The 20,189-nt window shown below is 33.0% G+C and overlaps 2 protein-coding genes across 2 annotated transcripts in view; one reads left to right on the top strand and one right to left on the bottom strand.

Annotated features, from left to right (window-relative positions):
- The window catches only part of snsl (snustorr snarlik), a 61,484-nt gene extending 49,872 nt beyond the window's left edge, over nucleotides 1-11,612 (top strand). Inside the window, exons 3-6 of the mRNA XM_070647011.1 lie at nucleotides 4,906-4,986; nucleotides 10,177-10,194; nucleotides 10,274-10,437; nucleotides 10,884-11,612. Of these exons, the coding sequence (XP_070503112.1) occupies nucleotides 4,906-4,986; nucleotides 10,177-10,194; nucleotides 10,274-10,437; nucleotides 10,884-11,252 (632 nt within the window). The 3' untranslated portion in view covers nucleotides 11,253-11,612. The remainder of the gene's footprint in view (nucleotides 1-4,905; nucleotides 4,987-10,176; nucleotides 10,195-10,273; nucleotides 10,438-10,883) is intronic.
- Nucleotides 11,613-15,589: 3,977 nt separating this feature from the next.
- The window catches only part of dlt (codanin-1 like protein dlt), a 36,561-nt gene continuing 31,961 nt past the window's right edge, over nucleotides 15,590-20,189 (bottom strand). The window contains exons 6-8 of the mRNA XM_070647014.1: nucleotides 18,536-19,805; nucleotides 16,686-17,041; nucleotides 15,590-16,054 (exon numbers count right to left, since the gene is read on the bottom strand). Coding sequence (XP_070503115.1) covers nucleotides 15,923-16,054; nucleotides 16,686-17,041; nucleotides 18,536-19,805 — 1,758 coding nt within the window. The 3' untranslated portion in view covers nucleotides 15,590-15,922. The remainder of the gene's footprint in view (nucleotides 16,055-16,685; nucleotides 17,042-18,535; nucleotides 19,806-20,189) is intronic.

Consider the following 20,189-nt stretch of genomic DNA (forward strand, 5'->3'; position numbering starts at 1 on the left):
TGCCATTTTTTCCAAAATTTATTAAACAAATATCCACTAATATAATTTGCACCCAGTTGTTCCAAAAAAAGAATCTAAACACGAACATCCTTCAATCTAATTACAATTCCTAAGCCATTTCCTCAAACAACATCCAAACACAATTTCAAACATCAACATCCATCCGGAATCAAATAAATCACATATTAGCAAAGAAAAAAATAAATTCACAACAATGTTAAGGTATGGTCGTTTATTTTAGTTGTGTCACATCCAATACCTACATGTTATGGACACTTAAGCATACCTTTCATTAATACAACACAACACACGCTTATACAAACAATAACAAAATGTAGAGAGAGAAAATTTTCATAAAATCCCCTCACAATGTGAGAGGGACTTGTAAAAGGGAAACTTAATTAACTACCTTAATAAGAAGAACAATAATCAGAAAATATAATAGTTTAGGAAAAATATGAGAAACTTGCAAATCATTTTTGACACTTGCTGATACTTTGCAGGAAATGTTTTCATTTCTTCTCCACCTCAATTTTCCTCAATTTTTTTTTCTTGTTCCTTTCCTTTTTGCTTGTTCTTTATGACTAAATGTCGTGATCATGCAAACTTTATTCATATAATTTCGACTGTTGCTATAGACGGCTACGCACCATGAATACACATTCATGTTGTTGGCTTCTTATTGTTGGGAAATTAAGAAGAATATTAGGAAGTAGGAATGGGTTTGGGAAATGGATTTGAGGAGGTTTTTAAGCGCATTTTGATATTGCTTATCATTTGACTAGTTTGGAATTTGAACTGACCAAGAAGCTGTCAATTGGCAGTGGTTAAGTCTAGGACCTAGACTCTGGATTATTAGATATCTAGAAACAGTCGTGACCAACTTATCGGATATTGAATCTGATTATCCAAAGTTCAAGATATCTAAAGTAACTCGGATTATGTCAGATTTATGAAACATGCTGTTGATTGGCTTATGAAACTTTCGATAATGTTCTTAACTCAAATCTGATGAGATGATTGGAAAGTCGTCGGTTCCAATCCTGCTATTTCCAAATTTGAGTTTTTTGAAGTTAGGATGCTTAAACTGCTTAATTTATGTGATCTAAATAAATTAGAACTTTAAGCATCCTTGAATTAAGGAATCGGGCTAGGAAAATGAAGTTGTAGGTGGGTGGACAAATAGGACCTGATAGCTACAAGGATTGCCTATCGAAAGGACTATGAAAAGCATTACGCCATGCTAGTTAGAACAGTGGTAGACAGCCTGTGAGCCGGCAAAAATGCTTCGAAATGTCATGAGCCGTGTGCTTTTTCGATAAAGACTTAACCGTTGCAAAACAGCCATCTGTGACAGTCAAAAACCGAACAAATTCTTGATAATTTGCAGGGTTTTCTCTTCAAAATCATAAAAATTCTCTAGAATTTGTAAGGTTTTTGCCTGTCACAGGTGCTTGTTTTGCAAAGACTTACCACCAAGATGTGCCGTGAAAACTAAGAGGTTGTGTATCACTGCTGTAGAAGATCAAAACACGGGTCTTAAAAGCTACAACACTAGAATTTTATAGAAGCACACTGCCTACTATCCTTAACATTTACTCTGTCAACCCAAACTGCGCCTTCTAAAACTCTCAACTATGTCTAATCACGCAGCACCCCCAAAAAAAACTCTTACATATATAACAGTATTTCATGTCCGGATAGAAAGAAATATTGACCGGGGCCACTTAACGAAAATATTTTCGTTTAACAAATCGATGATATCGAAGCAGGCAAAAAGGGGTTAAATTGAAATGATGACCGAGAAAATGAATCGGAACAACTTTTGAAATTCACAAAAATAAAATATGAGTGCGAATGAAAGAAAGTGATTGATGTCTCAAAGAATACACAAAAGAAAAGACCAATGAACGATATCCTGATTGATTTTCATTCTTTTTGGGTTTGAAAGTCGCTTGTGCGGAAAATAAAAAAGAAAAAATGATGAAATTGATGAAAGCTTTTGAGATTTGATGAAAGCTTTTTTTTTTGAAGAGCTTGCAGTGTTTTAGTAAATTGAAAAGAGATGAATTGAATGATGCTTTGCTGTAGGCGGACTGAACATAATAACAATTGTTGTCATTGTTAAACGGACAGAGTTGGACATTAATGGAATATTTAATAATTGAAATAAATTGGATTGTATTGAGGTCAAGGTTATAAGCTTTGGTGTAAAAATAGTAATTGGATTTTTTCTTTTCTGGTCGCTTTTTACGTTAACATGCTGTTAGTGTCGCATTCATGATAGAGAGAAAAAAAAGTATTGTAGCATTTAGCTCCAAGCTTATCGAACAATTGATTGTGTTTAACTTGAGATATCAGTTTGATTATTCGAATGGAATTGTAATTTTAAATTGAATCTTGATGATCGTGTGGTTTCCTTAGATGTGGCAATTGTAGAATTCTGCTAGAATCGCAAGGTGGGGGGTCGAAATGAGAAAATGGCAAATTATATTAAATGAGTGCAATCAGGCTCTGATTATCAGGGTTTACAATTATCAAGGTGTGAATCAAACCTGATAATGAATGACCACATAAAGTAATGAAACCAATTTTCTAGCTCACTATCGATAAAACAGAATTCCTTTCACATGACCTGATACTGTAGAAAGCTTTCGATCTGACTTGTTGATAGACTCAAACTTGCTTACCTTCACATGGTACTTTCCACACTAAAATGCCGCTGACGACCTAGCTGGGGGAAGGGTTTGTCTTCAGTATGCACTCTAAAGAATGCCCTAGCACGGAGAGCGGCAACTTCACAAACAGGTTAGGAATATTAGGCTTTTAACCTTGTATAACTGAAACTAATTGTACAAAGAAGTCTACAAAAGATTAGCAGTGCTGGATGACTCAATACTCCAGGTGATTCATTGCTTGATCTGGGCAAATTCATTTGAGGGGTCAATAATAGGGTTTCGCCAGAAACCGGAGATCTGCATTTTCTGCCATTTAGATCCATATGCTTGCAACTTTCAGTTATTACAAGTAGAAGTTGTCAAAGCTGTAAATCTGAGTTTTTTGCCTGCAATCCTGCAGTTTTGGATGAGCTCTGGTAAATAAATATTCTGAAAATGAATAGCACAGCATGTCATTATTAATTCATTATCCCCTTCTATTTCCAACTTTAGAGTCAAGAATCATCCCTGAATCCAAAAAAATTATTTCATTAAACTGTTCTTGCATGTTTTAAAAAATTCTTACAATAATTTTTCAACTGTATAAATTCACTCTCGTGCGTCATTCGTGGTTGCCATAACCTCAATATTGCCTCTAAAATAAAGTAATTTATTTACTTAAAAATCCTTCAGTATTCAACTTAAAATGTAAGAGAGAAAATTACGCATCTAGAATATAGAAACGCAATTTACACGAATTGCTGCCTACATAGACTCACAAAATGTTCCGAAAAAAAATTTAATTTTATTTGTGTTTCATTAAAAGCTTCCTTTTCACTGCATTAAATGAAATATAATCACAAAAAAAGGGAAAAAAATCCTTTGCACCACTGGGTTCAATTTACTTAAAGAATCTAACAGTGTGCAATTATGACTAAAGCGAAAGGTAAATTGTCCATCCGAAAATAGGAATTGGATGAAAAATAAGTGAGAAGAAAATAAGAAAATCACTCAGAAACAGCGCAAGAAAAATAAAGAAGAACACTTGCAAACACTTGTGGCGTCTCCATCCATCCATTTATACTGATTTATTCACCGAACGCTATGGCATGAATAATTTCATTACTTTATTTTCACTTCTTCCACCTTCCACGAGGAAAAAAAGTAACAAAAAAAAATTATTTTCCTTTTTTTTCTATTTTTTTCCATGAAAATTAAAGGAAGGAACATAGAATGTTTTATGGAATGAAAAAAACTAAGGGTGAAATGAAATTATTAAAGGTGCATGCACGCAATTAGGTGTGAGCGCATTTTGTGTTGGATGGGGTTGTTTTCTTCTTGAGAATTTCTATAATATTAACATGAGATTGTAAATGGCTCTCAGGGATGCTCTCTTTTGATAAATTAGGGATTTTGTGGTTATATCAGAGGATAAACCTCTACCCCGAAGAGCATAAGTCGGTTAATTGATCAAAATCCAAGCACAGACCTACGTGAGTCTGACTTGGTGCAAGATTCGGTTTAATTACCAAGGAGATAGAACTTGTTCGTAAATGCACGTAAATTTGTATGAATGCGGGTATAAACGGACAAATTCGGGTGAATGTGTGCGAATTTTCAAGTTCCACCCCATTGTTATTACGGCACCATGCCTTAGTAAAGTCGATATTTTGCAGGATATTGGATCGATCAACCGCCTTGTCTTATTTGGGTACTATTGATAGTAAGAGTTCATTGAAATTGCAGATCTGTAGACAAAATTACAGGCCTGCAGCCTTGGACTAAATGTAAGGTATAACCCAACACTGCAGCACTGTGTATCTAAAATGAATCAAATGCAAGAAATGTAGGTCTGCGGATCTTAGCCGAACTCAAATATTCTGCTATAATTCCATTCACTAATTAAGTTACGCAAACGTCTTTTGGGGTTATAAAAAGATAATTGTTACCAAAGCAGCATCTAAACCACCACTTTTACTTACTTATTTGACTGGCCGTTCAGATCAACTGTCCTCTCGCCATACAGATCAATTGTGACCCATGGCCTAAGCCTAAGTCATCAACAAGTCAAAATGCCCTTACTACCAAAGCATCACTAATTCTGCCCACAATACAATTCGCTATAAATAACATCAGCAAGAAAATAAAAGAAGTAAAACAGTGAAGGCGAATAAAGTCATTAATTACAAGCTGTTTTTATGATTCATTTCTCAACTTTCTATCCTATATTTCAAATTTTTCATTTCAGTGTCAGAAGCATTCATTGTACCACAAGAGGTACCATCACTGCTATCAGTTATCTACAGTCATATTCCATCTATCAAAAAAGGTAATAATAGTAATAGATTTAACATTATATTTATTATTTGTGAGTTATGATACTTTTGTGGAATAGAAAACTAACACATAATCATAATCATCACCATGTTACGGCTACTTTTTTTTTTGGTGCGGATATATTCTACACACCTTTTCAATCATCATCATCCTCTCCTTTCCCATCTACATCTCGTTACCATTCTTTACCCGAATAATAATAACAATAATAAATTTACTTTTTTTCATTTGATTGATAACTCTCGTTAATTATATCATATTACAAAAATATCCAATTGATCCAAGAACATTGACCTGGACGTAAATGTGTGAGAATTGAAATGAACTTTATGTTTGGTCAGCAGCAGAGTTAGGTGGGCATAGAACGCCTCTTTTTTGAAGTCTTTGAGTTGGCACTTTGGCAGTGTTGTACTAGCTGTGTTGTGGCACGATGGAAAGCGATGACCGACACTGGCAACTACATGAAGTTCATGACATTTCTAATTATGCTGTACTTCACAGTTTTGACAACATTGCACTAAGGGAACATTCGTAAATTAGGTAATGATCAGGGTGGGTTAGTGGATAAACAATTAAGTTACGATGGAGGCTCCTCCTTGCTTCTGTTTTCTGAAACATTACCTAATGGCAGTAATAGGCAACCTTTTTTATGCTACAGTGCACCTTGATGATTAGACTCGACCAAAACCGTACACGGCATATGGTTCATAACATTTCCAAAAATCTTTGACAACATACTCTAGCAGTTAAAGTACATGCTGTCAAGAGCTTGCTTTACCTAAATATACTAGTTAAGGGCAAATCTTTTTAAGGTTTTTTTTTGACATTTTAATTTTTTAAGAAAAAAACTCAAAATTTGTTGAGCACGTCGCAATTTTTGGTTTTTTATGATAAAGGCTACTTTTCGCTACGTTACTATATCAAATTGATCAACACAGCTGCTTCCTTTAAAAAGTTATTAGCCTTGGAGAGTGTTTCTGAGTTAAATTTACGAAATTTGAAACTTTTAAACTTAATTTTTTCAATAAACCCGAGCATTTTTAAAAAATTTAAATGATACCATAACATTTTCCCTCATTGAATAACTATATTTTTGCTATTTATGATTTAAATTAGTGCCTAATTAAGAAGATATTTAACAAAAATAGCGTTTCTGAGTTAAATTTCTCCAAATTTTCTAAGCAAAAAAAAGTATACAAAATATTTGAAAGCTAAATTTCCGTTAGATTAATTCTCCGAAAAATCATTTGTTTTAATTTTTCCAACCCAAAAAGACATTTTACAGCACGTTTTTAAGATATTACATCTTTGTGATGTTTTTTACATCCATATTTATAGTTTTATTAGTATTTAAATTCATAAAACCAAATCAAATTATAGAATTTTTAGCAGTTAGAAAAAAATTTGAAAAAAACAAGTTGAGAAAAATTTTAAGTCGATTTTTTGCAGTTCCCTTTTTCTGTAGATATGGCCTTAAGCATGTTTGCCAGCGTGTTCTTAGCTTACTCTGTTCTCAAAAGCATGACCTTTGTCTGCTAGAGATACTAGAGTGCCACAGCACACAGTTTGCTCACCTCTACCTTATGGTATACACTGTTGTGCTGTTTGTTGCTATATGCTTTGAGATTTTCAGTGGATATATTAATTATTACATGTTTTCTTTCTTGTCTCCTCCACATTAAAGCACAAAAAAAATCCTTTATTAATTTTTTTCTTCTTCTTCCTTTTTCTTGCATGTCCATGCTTGTCATAACAATATTTTTTTTTTCCTTCCTCCCTCGGTGTTGTGTAAGTTTGTGTAACATTGTATAATATTTTGTTATGTAATTTGTAAAGCATGTAGGTTGAATCTATTAATAGAGGTTCTGATGCCACACACAGTTGATGAAATTATGAATGTGTGAATAAAAATTTATTTTATTTAATTGAAATACCTATTCATTTTATATATTTAATTAATGATTGAATGAATTTTGAGTTAATTGATGATTTTGTGGTTCTTTTGGGTTCATTAATTGGCATTATTTTTCATTGTGTCAACAAATATGTTGTAGTTGGGTTGTTTTATAAATATTGGGATGAAAATTACTTTAATTTGATATGTAGCAGGGGTGTATTCAGAAAAGTGGAAATGTTGACCTCTTTTAAGGGTAGTCTAAAGCTTATTATGTTTGATGGATTGTAAAATTCTCAGCAAAACGGTTTTGCTCCGTATAGAATTTCTCTTACCGAGTCTCGAAACCACGATCGCTGGGTTCGGTGTTGCAGAGCCGATTAGATACCGAAGAACTAAGCCATTCCGTCACCGACTCACTTCGACAAACTGATGACTCTTAGTAATTATCAATTTACAACTTTTGTCCATTTCTTCGATCGCACACATAATTTTTAGAAATTTTAGACAAAAAAATCAGGTATACACCGTCCCCAAATCCTCATATCCCCTAGAAATTTCCATATTTTTTATTACCAAAAAATTAAAATTTTTTTTCACTTATTATGCACTGAAGTATTATAATACTCTGCCCATAAAAACCAATATTTACATAATAAAACATGTTTAATTGTCGCACAAAGGCCAAAAAAACGTATGTCCTGAAGAGCTTTTCCCCTTCTTTAATTATTATTCCTCCAAAAAAATAATATTAAATCACGCCCAAAAAAAGTCACATTTTAATGGATTTTGACTACGTGACTATTTCTTGTTTGGCGATTAATGAATTATTAAAAGGACTTTGCCTTGCTATTTGATGGTATTAAGGTACTTGAAATTATTTTTGTTTATATTACATCGTGTAATGTGATTTAGGTCTCGATGTTAAGTACTTTGTTTCAGTAACAAGCTTATTTAAAGTGTCAACATATTTGTAATTTAATTACATTTATAATAATGAATAGGAGCAGCTTAGAATGTCCTAATATTGGAATTGGATTCTAGGAATGGTCTTTTAACGGTATAGCATTAGGACTGAGCTGTATAATTGATATATGGCACTTTGTCATATGGTCGAATAACGTCCGATAGCTCAGTGGTATGAGCATGCGACTGGAAATCGTAGGACGTAGGTTCGATTCCCACTCGCGATCCGTTATTCAGAATTTTACATTTTCTGTCAGATTCAACACTTTTATATCCACAAAATTGCGTTTAGTCTTCAAGAAGCAAACCTCATTCCCAGCATCAAATCGACCATAAAAAATTCATAATCCACAAAATTAAACAAACACAAAAAAAATTTCCATTTAAATCAAAATTTATTCAATTTTATCCCAAAAATTTCCATTCACAAAAGACACAATCCATGCCATTCAAACCTTTAAAATCTCAGCAAAACATCTCAAAACTTTTTCCACATCCCCAAAAAAGAAATATAAAGGCACTATAAATCATCATCACAGAAAATGTTAACATAAAAGAGTCACCGGATGAAAATAAATCAATAAAATGTGATGCTAAACTCAGTTTTGAAAGCTCCTCTTTATGCTGCTCATGTAATACGAATAATAATAGATGTAATGATGCTGATGATGAAACAATTTCTGAGAATGTATTTTGTTCCTTTTTTATATTCACAATAAAAGAATATAAAGAAAAATTGTAACTTTACCATGTTAAAAGATTGCATGAGGACTTGTTTTTTGATAGAATTGAGAGGCACTTTTACATTTTTTTTGGGAAGCTTATGCTTGTATGGATGTGCAAATTGGTAGTCATTCTGTCTTAATGAGTCAAAGGTTTTAGAGTGGACAAAAAACCGTTGGAACTAACCGTTGACTTGCCTTTAATTAGTTATACTACTTACTTACTTCGCTGGCCGTACAGATCAACTGTGATCCATGGCCTCCCTCAGATGTCGCCTATAACTGGTTCTATCGTCGGCTTCCGCCTGCCAATTGCCAATATCTAATTAGTTACAATCCATAATAATCAATTTTTGTCTATGCGGAATTCTACTGCTAAGGATTTTTCAGGTGGTTTAAGGCTCCCAATGACATCCCATTCAGTATTCATGAGGATTCTGTATGAATTTCATATGGACGCCTTAACCTACTTTGTGTCGCTTTGGTTTGCTGTCAAGATTAGAATTTAAATCTGAAATTCCCTATTCATGGCTTTGCTTCTGACTATGTTTAAGTGGTACAAGCCAAATGGAACCAGTTTAGAACCAAGCTGTCAGTTTAGGACCAAGATTATTGCACGCAAAAGCTCCAGGCTCCAATAAAGCTCTTTTTATTGACTTCAAATAGAAGCCACGTCCATTTGGAAGCCATTAAGATGTTACGTCGCTTGGGATCTCAAACTTAATTTGAGTTTAAACAACGCTTTAGAAATATTTAGACTGTCAAGACCAAGTCAAGACAAAAAATTGATACTATCTTCAGGATATATATGCGTTAGTGTAAGAACGGAATGAAATCAAGGTTTTAGAGGTCAATCTGCGATTGCTAAAGATATCCTTTAGTGGACAATTGGTGCAAATCTATAATTCTCTAATTTTAGAGGATTTGGGTTCGATTCTCATTAAAAACCTCTCTTCCAATCCTCTATATTGAGTGTTATCGACAACCCCAACCTACTAAATACTCAGACATACTCCTCATCCAGAACGTTTTAACTGAAATTGCCCCTATGGCTTGTGAATCAAATTAGTCAAAATATTGAAAAATTGCGTTCTATTCATCCATTCAACCACTGTCCCTTCTCACCATCTATCACTTTCCTTTTTGCTCTCTCTCTCCCACTTCTTCTTAAAGATACAGTCTTCAAATTGACATGAAATGTATTTACCTTTTCCTTAACAACACAGAATAGCACATACAACAGTATACAAACATTTTGAAAGGTGATGATTATGACAGGCCTTTATAAAGTTGAAAAGAAGAAGGAACAGCAAAAAAAAAGTTTGGGTTAAATGGATGAAAAATACGTTTCACAATTGTAATAATAAAATTTGCCCTTTTTTTCCTGTGTATGCTGGTTTTGATGATGAAAAGTTTCTTTTTTTTATGCCAAATATTTGTACTTCCGTACCGAATTTTCCTCTGTTTTCCCTTCTTCCATTCTTCTCGCCTTTTGTTGCTGTATATGAAGCCAATTAAGTTATAACCATTTTTGACATATTTTGATATCGAACAAAAAAATAATAATAATCATAACTTTTTCTTCGTCTTATCTTTATAGGAACGGATTCAAGGATTGGTAAGTAAATCGACCAAACATTTTGTGGCGAGAACATAAAGGGTAAAATTGAAAACTTTTCCTTTTTTATTAATTTTAGGCTTTGGATATCGCTTTGGTGAGCATGCAGATATTCAAGTTCAATGGGAATTGGGACCGCAAATAAGAACACAGCCCATTGGCGATAAGTCAACACAGAGTAAGAGAAATATTAGACCGACGGATGAGTTTCAGCTTTTAAAGACGATTAGGAAGGAGGAGAAGGTAATTTGAGGGTTGATTTTTTTGGGGAGATGGGGTGGATCTGGGAGTTTGATGGAGGCCAGGAAGTAGCCAGGGAAGATTTTTTTGAGTAAGGCACTCATTTTTGACATTTTTATACAAGCTGGCTGCTGAAACTGAATTAAATGTGCATTCTTATCAGCTTCACACAAGCTTCTTGACGTTCCTAGCACATGGAGTATAATATTGGGGTTTTACATATGTCCTGAGTCGAAATTAACGTAAATTGACCCTAGTAGCACCACTTGCCCTAACAGACGGAAAGCATACTCATGGGTACGCTGCAAGGGTGTAGCCTAGGGGGAGGCATGCTTTATTCAACAGAATCCATCAACTTTTACTCATATTCTTCCCAGAAATCTCCCAAATTTTCTCAATTCCCTTAAAAAAGCTTAATAACCATTGCAAACTTCCACTTTCCATTTTAGTTCCAATACGAAACAACAACAGCAAAAAGCTGGCTCTCAAATTGGTTTGATAGCATGCGAAAGAGCTTCCAGGAAGCGGAGACAACAACAAAACAGCCAGAAGTTACTCGAGCACCAAGAATATCAGCATCTGCCATTCAACAACTTAAAAAGCTTTACGAAAGTGCCGAAAAAAACAATTCAAATGATACAATTGAAAATGAATCTAAAACAGAGGAACCACTTAGTGTACAGCACCTGCCAAAAGCTGCTCTCGATATATTGCAACAATCAAATAATCAACAGCAACTTGTTAGTAATAAAAATAATAGAAGCAAAGAGAGAATTGATTCCATCACGCGAGATCTCGCGAATGTTGATTTAGATTAAGTGATTTATGCTGTAGTATAAATGTATAGATATCGAATGAGTGAGTGAGTGAATTGTGTGTACATATGCGAGATATATATATTATGCGTATAGGTTGAAGCTTATGGTGTACTTAGGCAGAGGATATACGATTTTTTTTGTTTATTATTTTATTTTTTTGCTTCTGCTTCTGTAAATAGCATTTCAATTTTCATTTATGATTTTTTTTTTTGGTACGTTTGCGTATGCTATCCTGTATATTTTTGTAAAAAAAAATATTTTATAGGATTGAAGGGGTAACTGGATGGATGGATTTAAAAAAAAAAGCGATCCATGCTAATAAAATTATTTACAAATTACATTTGGGATTTGAACCTTAAAATTTCCTGTTTTCTTTAAATGTTCTGATTATGTCTTAAAATCCTTATGTTGGATTCCACAAATTGCCTTCTTTATATGTCGTTCAATTTTTTGATTTTTAGAACAAATACGATTTGGATAATTTCTGTTGCATCCCTGATGTCGTGAAAGCCTAGATTCAACTAGATGACCTACGCCAATTTAAGAATGAACAGCTTGCTAACTTACTTGTCTGTCGAACAGATGATCTGTGAGCTATGATCCCTGACCTTTCTCAGTTGATGTATGAAACTGACACTATCATTGGGTGCCCTTTGTCAATTATAGGGTTGGGCAAAATCGTATTCGAATATATTCGAATATTTGCCCAACCCTAGTAAATTACCAATAGCAAATGCTTCACTAATCAATACCAAATGCTTAGAATGAATTTTTCATACAAAATCCGAGTCGACTTCGAATTCTTCTAAAATAGAAGTGTTTTGGTGGAATACATAGATGTTGCTAAAAAATTGATGTATAATGCATCAATTAGGGTTTTAATCTCTGATGCCACCAAAACAGTTCAGAATAATACAGTATCTACTTTAATCGACAAAGAGAATGCTATCTGGTACTATTGTGCCCCGAAAACATTCTCTTTGTCTGTTAGGGACAGTACGACTAACAAAGTGTGGATCAATATGAAGAATATTAATCACAGTGCCTGCAGCTCTTAATACTTAGCCCTTCAATCATTATAATATAAATATTTATAGATAGCCTAAAATAAACACAAATCCAGCTTTAAATAATTCTCAAAATTCTCTCTCCTTTGACTTGATTTTCATTTTGAGCCTCACCACCCCCATCCACCCTTCAGCTTACGAAACGTATTGACATGAAAATAAATTCTACATGTTGTGATGAGTGTGTATCTTTCACTTCATCATGAATAAAATTAATTCAGCTTTATTCCTTCTTTTCCTACTTCACCATGATGAGTTTATTTTTCCACCATATTGTATATGCTAAAATATCACGAAGTGAAATAAAATGTTTGTAAAAAGGAATCATTTATGTGCCGTTTTTTTTTTTCTTAAAAATTTGTTGTATAGGTATTGTGTACTGATAAGAAGAGGGAAAAAAATGTAGAAAAAAAGTTAATTTATTTTAACAATTTGTGTAAATTTTATTTAAAAAACTTATTTACTTATTTATTCATTCCTTTTTTAGCGCATTTTTTGAAAATTAGGCAGCTTAATATAACGTTTTGTCCGATCGGTCAATTTCCGATTGCTGCTTTATTGAGTTATGATCACATTAAATAGCCTTAAATCTTGAATTCATTCCTAAATTCAATAATTAATGATTTCAGTTTCATTCATAAACATACTTGAAGTTGGCTGCGGATTTTGCTTGGAAATTTGAATTTTCAATAACCGTTACAAATATTAATTTCTATGTTTATTAAGTTGGCTACGAATCAAAGTTTACTCATGAATTTTGAATTTGAATAACCGTTACAATATTATTTTCTATCGAATTAATAGGAGCTCAAAGTCGACCTAGAATATTGTATGGAAAAGTCTCAAAAGTCAACTCAAGTCAACTACGAGCTCTTGTATTAACAACATTTCACAGAAATTTTTCAAATTTTCAAAAACCGTTAGAAAATTTGAATTTCAAAAAGCCGTTAATTATTCAATTTTTGATCAATTAGACAAAAATGCGCTAAAGTCACTCCATAAGAACAAAAGTATATTCTATTTTATTTTTTTGAATTTATGAACACAATTTAAAATTGCAAAAAAAGAGACAAAATTAAATAACAGGATCTAGTAGGGATTAGAATAAAAAGGTTCCCAAAAATTTTATATTTCCACCTTTTTTCAATTTTTGTAATCTAGAGAAATTTTTATAGCATGGACAAAAATAAATTTGTATGTAGATATGACTTTAAGGTAGCATGTGCTGCTGTGTATTAGATATGGAAAAATGTAAAAAAATATATATATATTATTTAATTTCATGACTAAGGATATAAATTATGACGGAAGTTATTAATAATGAAAATGCTGAGAATATCAATGCGACACGAATAAAAAAAGTTCTTTTTTAGATGAATTTCGGGAAGGTTGCTTAATGGATGTCCTTGATAATTAACTTAAATATTTCATTTGATTTCGAGACGTGAATTGAAATTGAAAGTTAAAGATTTCTAAAAAGAAAAAATTTTCTTAAACTTAAATTTAAACTTTTTTTTATAAATTTAAAATAAAATTTTACAATCATTTTAAAAATTAAATTGAATTTTTACAAATTTTAAAAATTTAAAATCAAATTAATTTTTTAAAATTTTAAAATTTTAAAATCAATACTTTTTAAAAAAATTTGAACCAAAACTTTTTTATTTTTTTAAATTTTAAAATCAAAACATTTTTTAAAAATTAAATTTCAAAACTTTTGGAGTTTTTCAAGTTTTTATAAAATTTTAAATTAAAAATTTCATTTAAAATTTAAATTTAAATTCATTATTTTATAATATCATATAATTTCCTTATTTTGATTGTCAATTTAGTTCCATTATTTTTATTTTATTTTATCATTTATTAAAATTACAAAAAAAATCCATTACATTCCTTAATCTTTAGATCTTTAAAAAATATTGTATTTCAAAAATTATGTATCCTAAAAATTCAATTAAAATTAAACAATTTGACGTGAAAAATAAAAATTGTAATTTATGTAATATGTTTATGCTTAACATTTTGAATAATGTGTTCTGCTGAAAGCATGAAATCAAACATAAAAAGAGTAAATGTCTATCATTAATCACAAATAAAAAGATTTAAAATGTTGACCAAAACATGTGTTCGTGATGAAATCTGTTAATTTTTATTTTATTTTTTCGATTTTTCAGCATTATTGACGGAAGATGATTTTGAAGAGGTAACAATTATTTAGGCATGAAAACTGGCAAATTTAAATTGAAGAGTAATTGAGAAATATGTAAAAATTATTGAGTAAGTCTATTAAATATAATTGAGATTTGAATGAATTTTGGGAATAATGTGAGAAAATATTGAATTGAAGAATTGAAATAGAAGCATAGGCTGCTGCATAGGAGGTCGTATTCAGGGGGATTGTGGGGGTCAAATCTTCTTCTTTTACTCTTTCTTACCATTTTTGAAAAACGGTCAATTATTGGCTTTAAACCTGAGCAGTAGAGTAAATTTGAAATGCTTTGATTTGACCCATCATAATTGCCAGATATTTTTAAAGGTAGGGGTTGTCCAATTATTTAGGGAAGGATTTTTCTCTATTTTTTAAACGTCAGCAAATCGAAAAAAATTGTCAAGTTGTGATTTTAACCTCAAATTCCATCCTGACTCCACCCCTGAGTCGATGCTAAGGGCGTAACAAAAAGCTTTTCGGGAAAGAATTCGTTTTTTTTTCGTTATTTCTTTATCAATGGAGTAGAAGTTGTCCTCCAAAAACCCTCGTATGCCTTTGTCCAACTCCTCGTCATCACTGTCCATTTCACCTATAATTAATTTATCCATACAATCTTTGTATAGAGTTTTCGACTTGTTTAAAAATCGGGACATTTTGAGGCTAATTTTCCGGACAGATCTTTGTAGGAGTTCATGGATCACAACTGATCTATACGACTAGCGAAGTAAGTAAGTATATCGGAACACAGCAGCAAGGTAGAAAAGTACATCAGCATCCCGGCAAAATTACAGCAAATGGCCGCCCTACTCAATATTCAACAAAAATTTTAGAACATAAACTTAAGAAAATTCAAGAGTTTGAAGTCGACTCGGATTTTGCATGGAAAAGTTGACTTGAGTAGATCTGACTGAATACTAAATTCAAGTTCTAAAAAAAGATTTTCAAGTCACAAAAAAATCATTTTATTCAAATTAAAAAATTACAAAAAATATTCAAGTTTATAATGAGTTTCTTAAAGTTTAAACTTAAAAGTCATAGCTTTAAGATTAGTTTCCATGAAATTTAACAAAAATTAAAAAATGATTAAAAAATATTAAATTAATTAAAAAAAATCTCCAAATAAAAAAGTGTTATCAACAAGTATTTTTCATCCACATCCTAATCATTAATCCACAAAGTCTTTACATTCACGGGAAAATAAAAATAAAAAATCCATGTCGAAAGTTTTCTGTCACAATCATCATCATAATCATCAAAACGTATAACATGACATAAGAGTATTCATTTATGAGCATTTGTAGAATGAGCTTATATTCCGTACATGACATACAGTATTTTGTTGCTGTAACAAACAAAAAAACTTTATGCTTCTCAATGACTCACACAAAATTCTCTTAAAAATTTTCCATTTCCCTCGCCAAATCTGCAACGAGTTCCATAAACAAATGCGATTGTGCACTATCATCTGATGATGGTAAAAAGCTTTTAACATGCTGAATCAGAAATGCGATGTCGTCGAGTGTATTCTGTGGATGATAATGAAAAAAGAGAGAGAGGAAATTGAAATGGATTTTAGGGTTGAGGTAGAGAAGGTCATTCGTCAATGAAACATACAGACATAACTTCCCGAGAGACACAAATGAGGAAGGATTTGTCATGGAGCTTTTAGGGCTCGGCTAAAGCTCTTTTACTAATGCTGTCAAATTGCGTTCATATGGCTGCTGTCAAATGACGTCCATATGGCTGCTGTCTAATAACGTCCATATGGCTGTGGTCAAAATGGTGCTGTCAAGTGACGTCATACGGCACTGTCAAATGACGTCCTGGCTGTCAAATGACGTCCATATGGCTGCTGTCTAATAACGTCCATATGGCTGTGGTCAAATGGTGTCCATATGGCTGCTGTCAAATAGCGTCCATATGGCTGCTGTCAAATGGCGTCCATATGGCTGCTGTCAAATGAGGCTTATGTCAAATGGCGAAACTGCCAAATGGCGCTTGGCAACCAAATGGTGTCCATATGGTATGTCCAATCAAAAAAAGGTTTGAATGCTACAGCAGCCTCAAAAGCTCCCTGGCGGTCCCATCATCATTTATGTCCCTCGGTCATCCATATTCATTTGATGTTTACTTAGCAATTAAAAAGGAATAACAAACCTTGCTCCATTCATGCTTGTATAATCCAACGCTCAGTTCATTTACATCATCAACCGTTATAAACTGTTCCTTAATCAATTCAATCAAAAAATATCCATATGCTTCAAAATTCTTACGATTCTTTCCCTGCATTGTCAATATAAATCTCGTACTTATGACATTACAGAATATAAAATTATTGACTTTTAGACGATTATTTTGTGTGGATTTTAATTCTTCATCATCGTCCTCAATGCCATCCTTCTTCTTGTTCTCCTGTCGTAATGATGTTGTAAAATTCAAGAGCTTTTCATGATGCCACACAATAAAAAGCTTTGTAAGAAATTCTTTTGTAATAAGCTCAGGACGATTTGCAACTGAAAAAAAGAAGCAGATAGGAATGAGAAAATGACAAAATAATCAATGAGGAGTCATTAAAATCGTTTTACGTCAAAATCGATTTGAAATTGAAATTCAATTAACATTGAAATTGAGTGAGAGGTGAGGGGTTTACATAGACAACAGTCAGAGAGACACTGTTGATGATGGAAATTGGAGATTTGTAGATAAAGTCAATATTCTTCAAGAAAATTGAGAAAAAAAGGTTGATAAGATCTTAATGAACTCATGGTGATGTCTTTTCAAGAGGTTTAATTTAATTTTGTGTCGATTTTTTGGAAGTATTGGTGCTGTATAAGGTTAGAAGGTTGGAAATTTAAGGAAAGTGGGTGAGGAGGAAGGGTGGGACTTGGGTGACTAGAAAGTTCCTAGAAGGGATAACAAGAGGAAGACAGAAGGATACACAGAGACACAGGACACAGGGACACAGGGACACAGGACATAAAACACAGGGATAGAGGGACAGACAGGACAGAGGGACAGAAGGACAGAAGGACAGAAGGACAGAATGAAAAAGGATAGAAGGACAGAAGGACAGAAGGACAGAAGGACAGAAGGACAGAAGGACAGAAGGACAGAAGGACAGAAGGACAGAAGGACAGAAGGACAGAAGGACAGAAGGACAGAAGGACAGAAGGACAGAAGGACAGAAGGACAGAAGGACACAGACAGGACAGAAGGACAGAAGGACAGAGGGACAGAAGCTGACTGGTTTAGAATCGTATTCCTTCCTGACTACTCTTTTCACCGACTATACTTTTGGAAGCACTTAATTAAGAAATACCCAAACATTCAGATCTCGACTTTTAAGGAATATAAAAGCCATGTGCTATATATAAATTACAAAAAATCTTTTCTCTTATCTATGCACTTCAATAATTTATTGCTGCAACAGACCTTTATGCATGGCAAGCAAATGCGGCACTTGACTATATAGAATGCAATACCGAAGCTTTAAAAACACATAGACTATTGAGAATTAGCTTTCTTTAGATTCCATTTAGAATTTTTATGGTTTCAAGATCCATTAAGTCCTTCATACTGCTCTAATTCTATTTATTCAATCGTTAAAAACATGAAAATTGCTTAAATTTGCACAGAACTCATGCTTAGTCTATGAACAATTAAAATTTGATGTATTTTTAACTTAAAATCCCCTCAATAATAATTTAAATAGCTTTTAAATGCCGAAAATTCATATAAAGTCTATTTGCATCATATTCATCAATGCTGTAAGTCTACAGCATGTAAAATACTCAAAAAGCTTCCAACTACTCAGTAGAGTAAAGATACTCAAGTAAATGGGTATGCAGTTGAATGGCGAACGTTCAGAGTTTATAGGAAGCAGCACTCCCCTCTCCTCAACAAAAAATTCCAAAAAAGGGCTAGCTTGATTACATTACACAACGTTAGTCATTCAGACAGAGAGAGGAAAATTCTATTCAGACTTTACTACAGACATAACTACTTACTTAACAGCAGCACTAATTGTAAAATGTAAAAGGCAATATTCCGATATGCATTCGTTGGCAGTATTTGTTTATCCAATACATTCCCTGTCAAATCCAATAATTTTATAATATCATTTTCGTCAATTTTTTCAGCATGTAGACTTGCACGATGTAACTGCATTTGCAATGATTGAAAATATTCTGATGGATGTATTTCGGCTGATAAGTCAATAATCATATTTGATGATGTACGTTTATTCGTTGTACTATTCCCTATCTGCTGCTGATGACTTTCCATCAATTTTATCGCATCAACATGTATGTCTTTTGAGAAAATCTCAATGGATATGTTTGTCGTACGCCAATGCTCAAGTTTCGCATTTGTCTTTTCAATTGTGATATTTATTAAAGTCTTTTTGACATCATTTAGTGTCTCAATTGGCAGTAAAGCGTCAAATGATGACTCAATTCTCGACTTACAATTTGATAAGATGTCATCATTCCATTGATTAAGAAGACGCTCGTAATGTTGATAGAAAATTTCTCTCATTTTCTTCTTCATGCTGTCAACATTTTTTACCTTTGGCACTTCCATTTCGACACAAATTCTAGCTTCTTTACGGATGGACAGTACATGACGCACTTGAAAGTCCTTTATAACGGCTGATGTAACTCGATCAATCGTAAAATCAACAATTTTACGGACGGATAGACTTTGTGATGCTAAAAATGCCTCAACTAATCTTTCATGATTTCCTTGTGTCTTCATATTTGTGACACTTGTCGATGACTTGTCTTGAATCTTTGTTGTTATGTGTCGATATCGACCGGTTCGTGAGACAGCCTTTGTCATACGTTGTGGCATCATTGAGACACGAAAATCAGCTAGAAATGGACATGATGAATGTATTGCATTCTCTAAATGTGGATTCAATTCAACAGGCTCATTTGATGTAATACATTGAGCTGTTGTCACATTAAGATTTATCATCATATTTGAATTGTAATAATCTTCAGGTATAGATGGATGCTCAAAAAGCCATCCGAGACAGGCACGTATAATAAATTTTGATTGTGGCATTACACATACACCAATATCATGTCCATCAATTGTATTTATTCTCATATATAATGTATATAGGATTTGGAAGACTTCACGATAATAATCTAGTCGAATTGTTATAAAGTCAAGCATGGTGAGATACTCAACGAGCCATGGTATTGTCACAAGCAACTTGCGGCCATTGATTGCACGGTGTACAATACTTTTTACATCGAAATCCGGACGAATCTGTTGGATATGGAGAGAAAATGATATAAAATGTGAAATTTATTGGATTTATTTTATATGTGGTTCAGTTTGGAGAGAATTGTTGTGCTGGTTTTTGGTGGTGATGAGTTTTTGGTTGGATGGTTTGTTCTGCAACTTTGGGATTTGTAGATTGAGTTTTCAGAGTGAGGCTTTGGAAGAGTTGACAGCTTTTTGTTTGACTGGTTGTATGTCTGCTTCTGTGGATAGCTATAGGAAGACACACTACGTTGAAATGACTGAACATCTTGCCTCAGGCCAGATTACACGATTTTCGATCCAGATTAGTGTCACACTCAGAGCTCTAAGTGGAATCGAATTTTATACAGAGTCGAGTCGACTTGAGTCGACTTTTCAAAACCAAAT

The sequence above is a fragment of the Chironomus tepperi genome, unplaced genomic scaffold, assembly GCF_022539635.2.
Source record: "Chironomus tepperi strain 1889 unplaced genomic scaffold, CSIRO-AGI_Ctep_v1 contig_369, whole genome shotgun sequence".
In the NCBI taxonomy this organism is placed as follows: Eukaryota; Metazoa; Arthropoda; class Insecta; order Diptera; family Chironomidae; genus Chironomus; species Chironomus tepperi.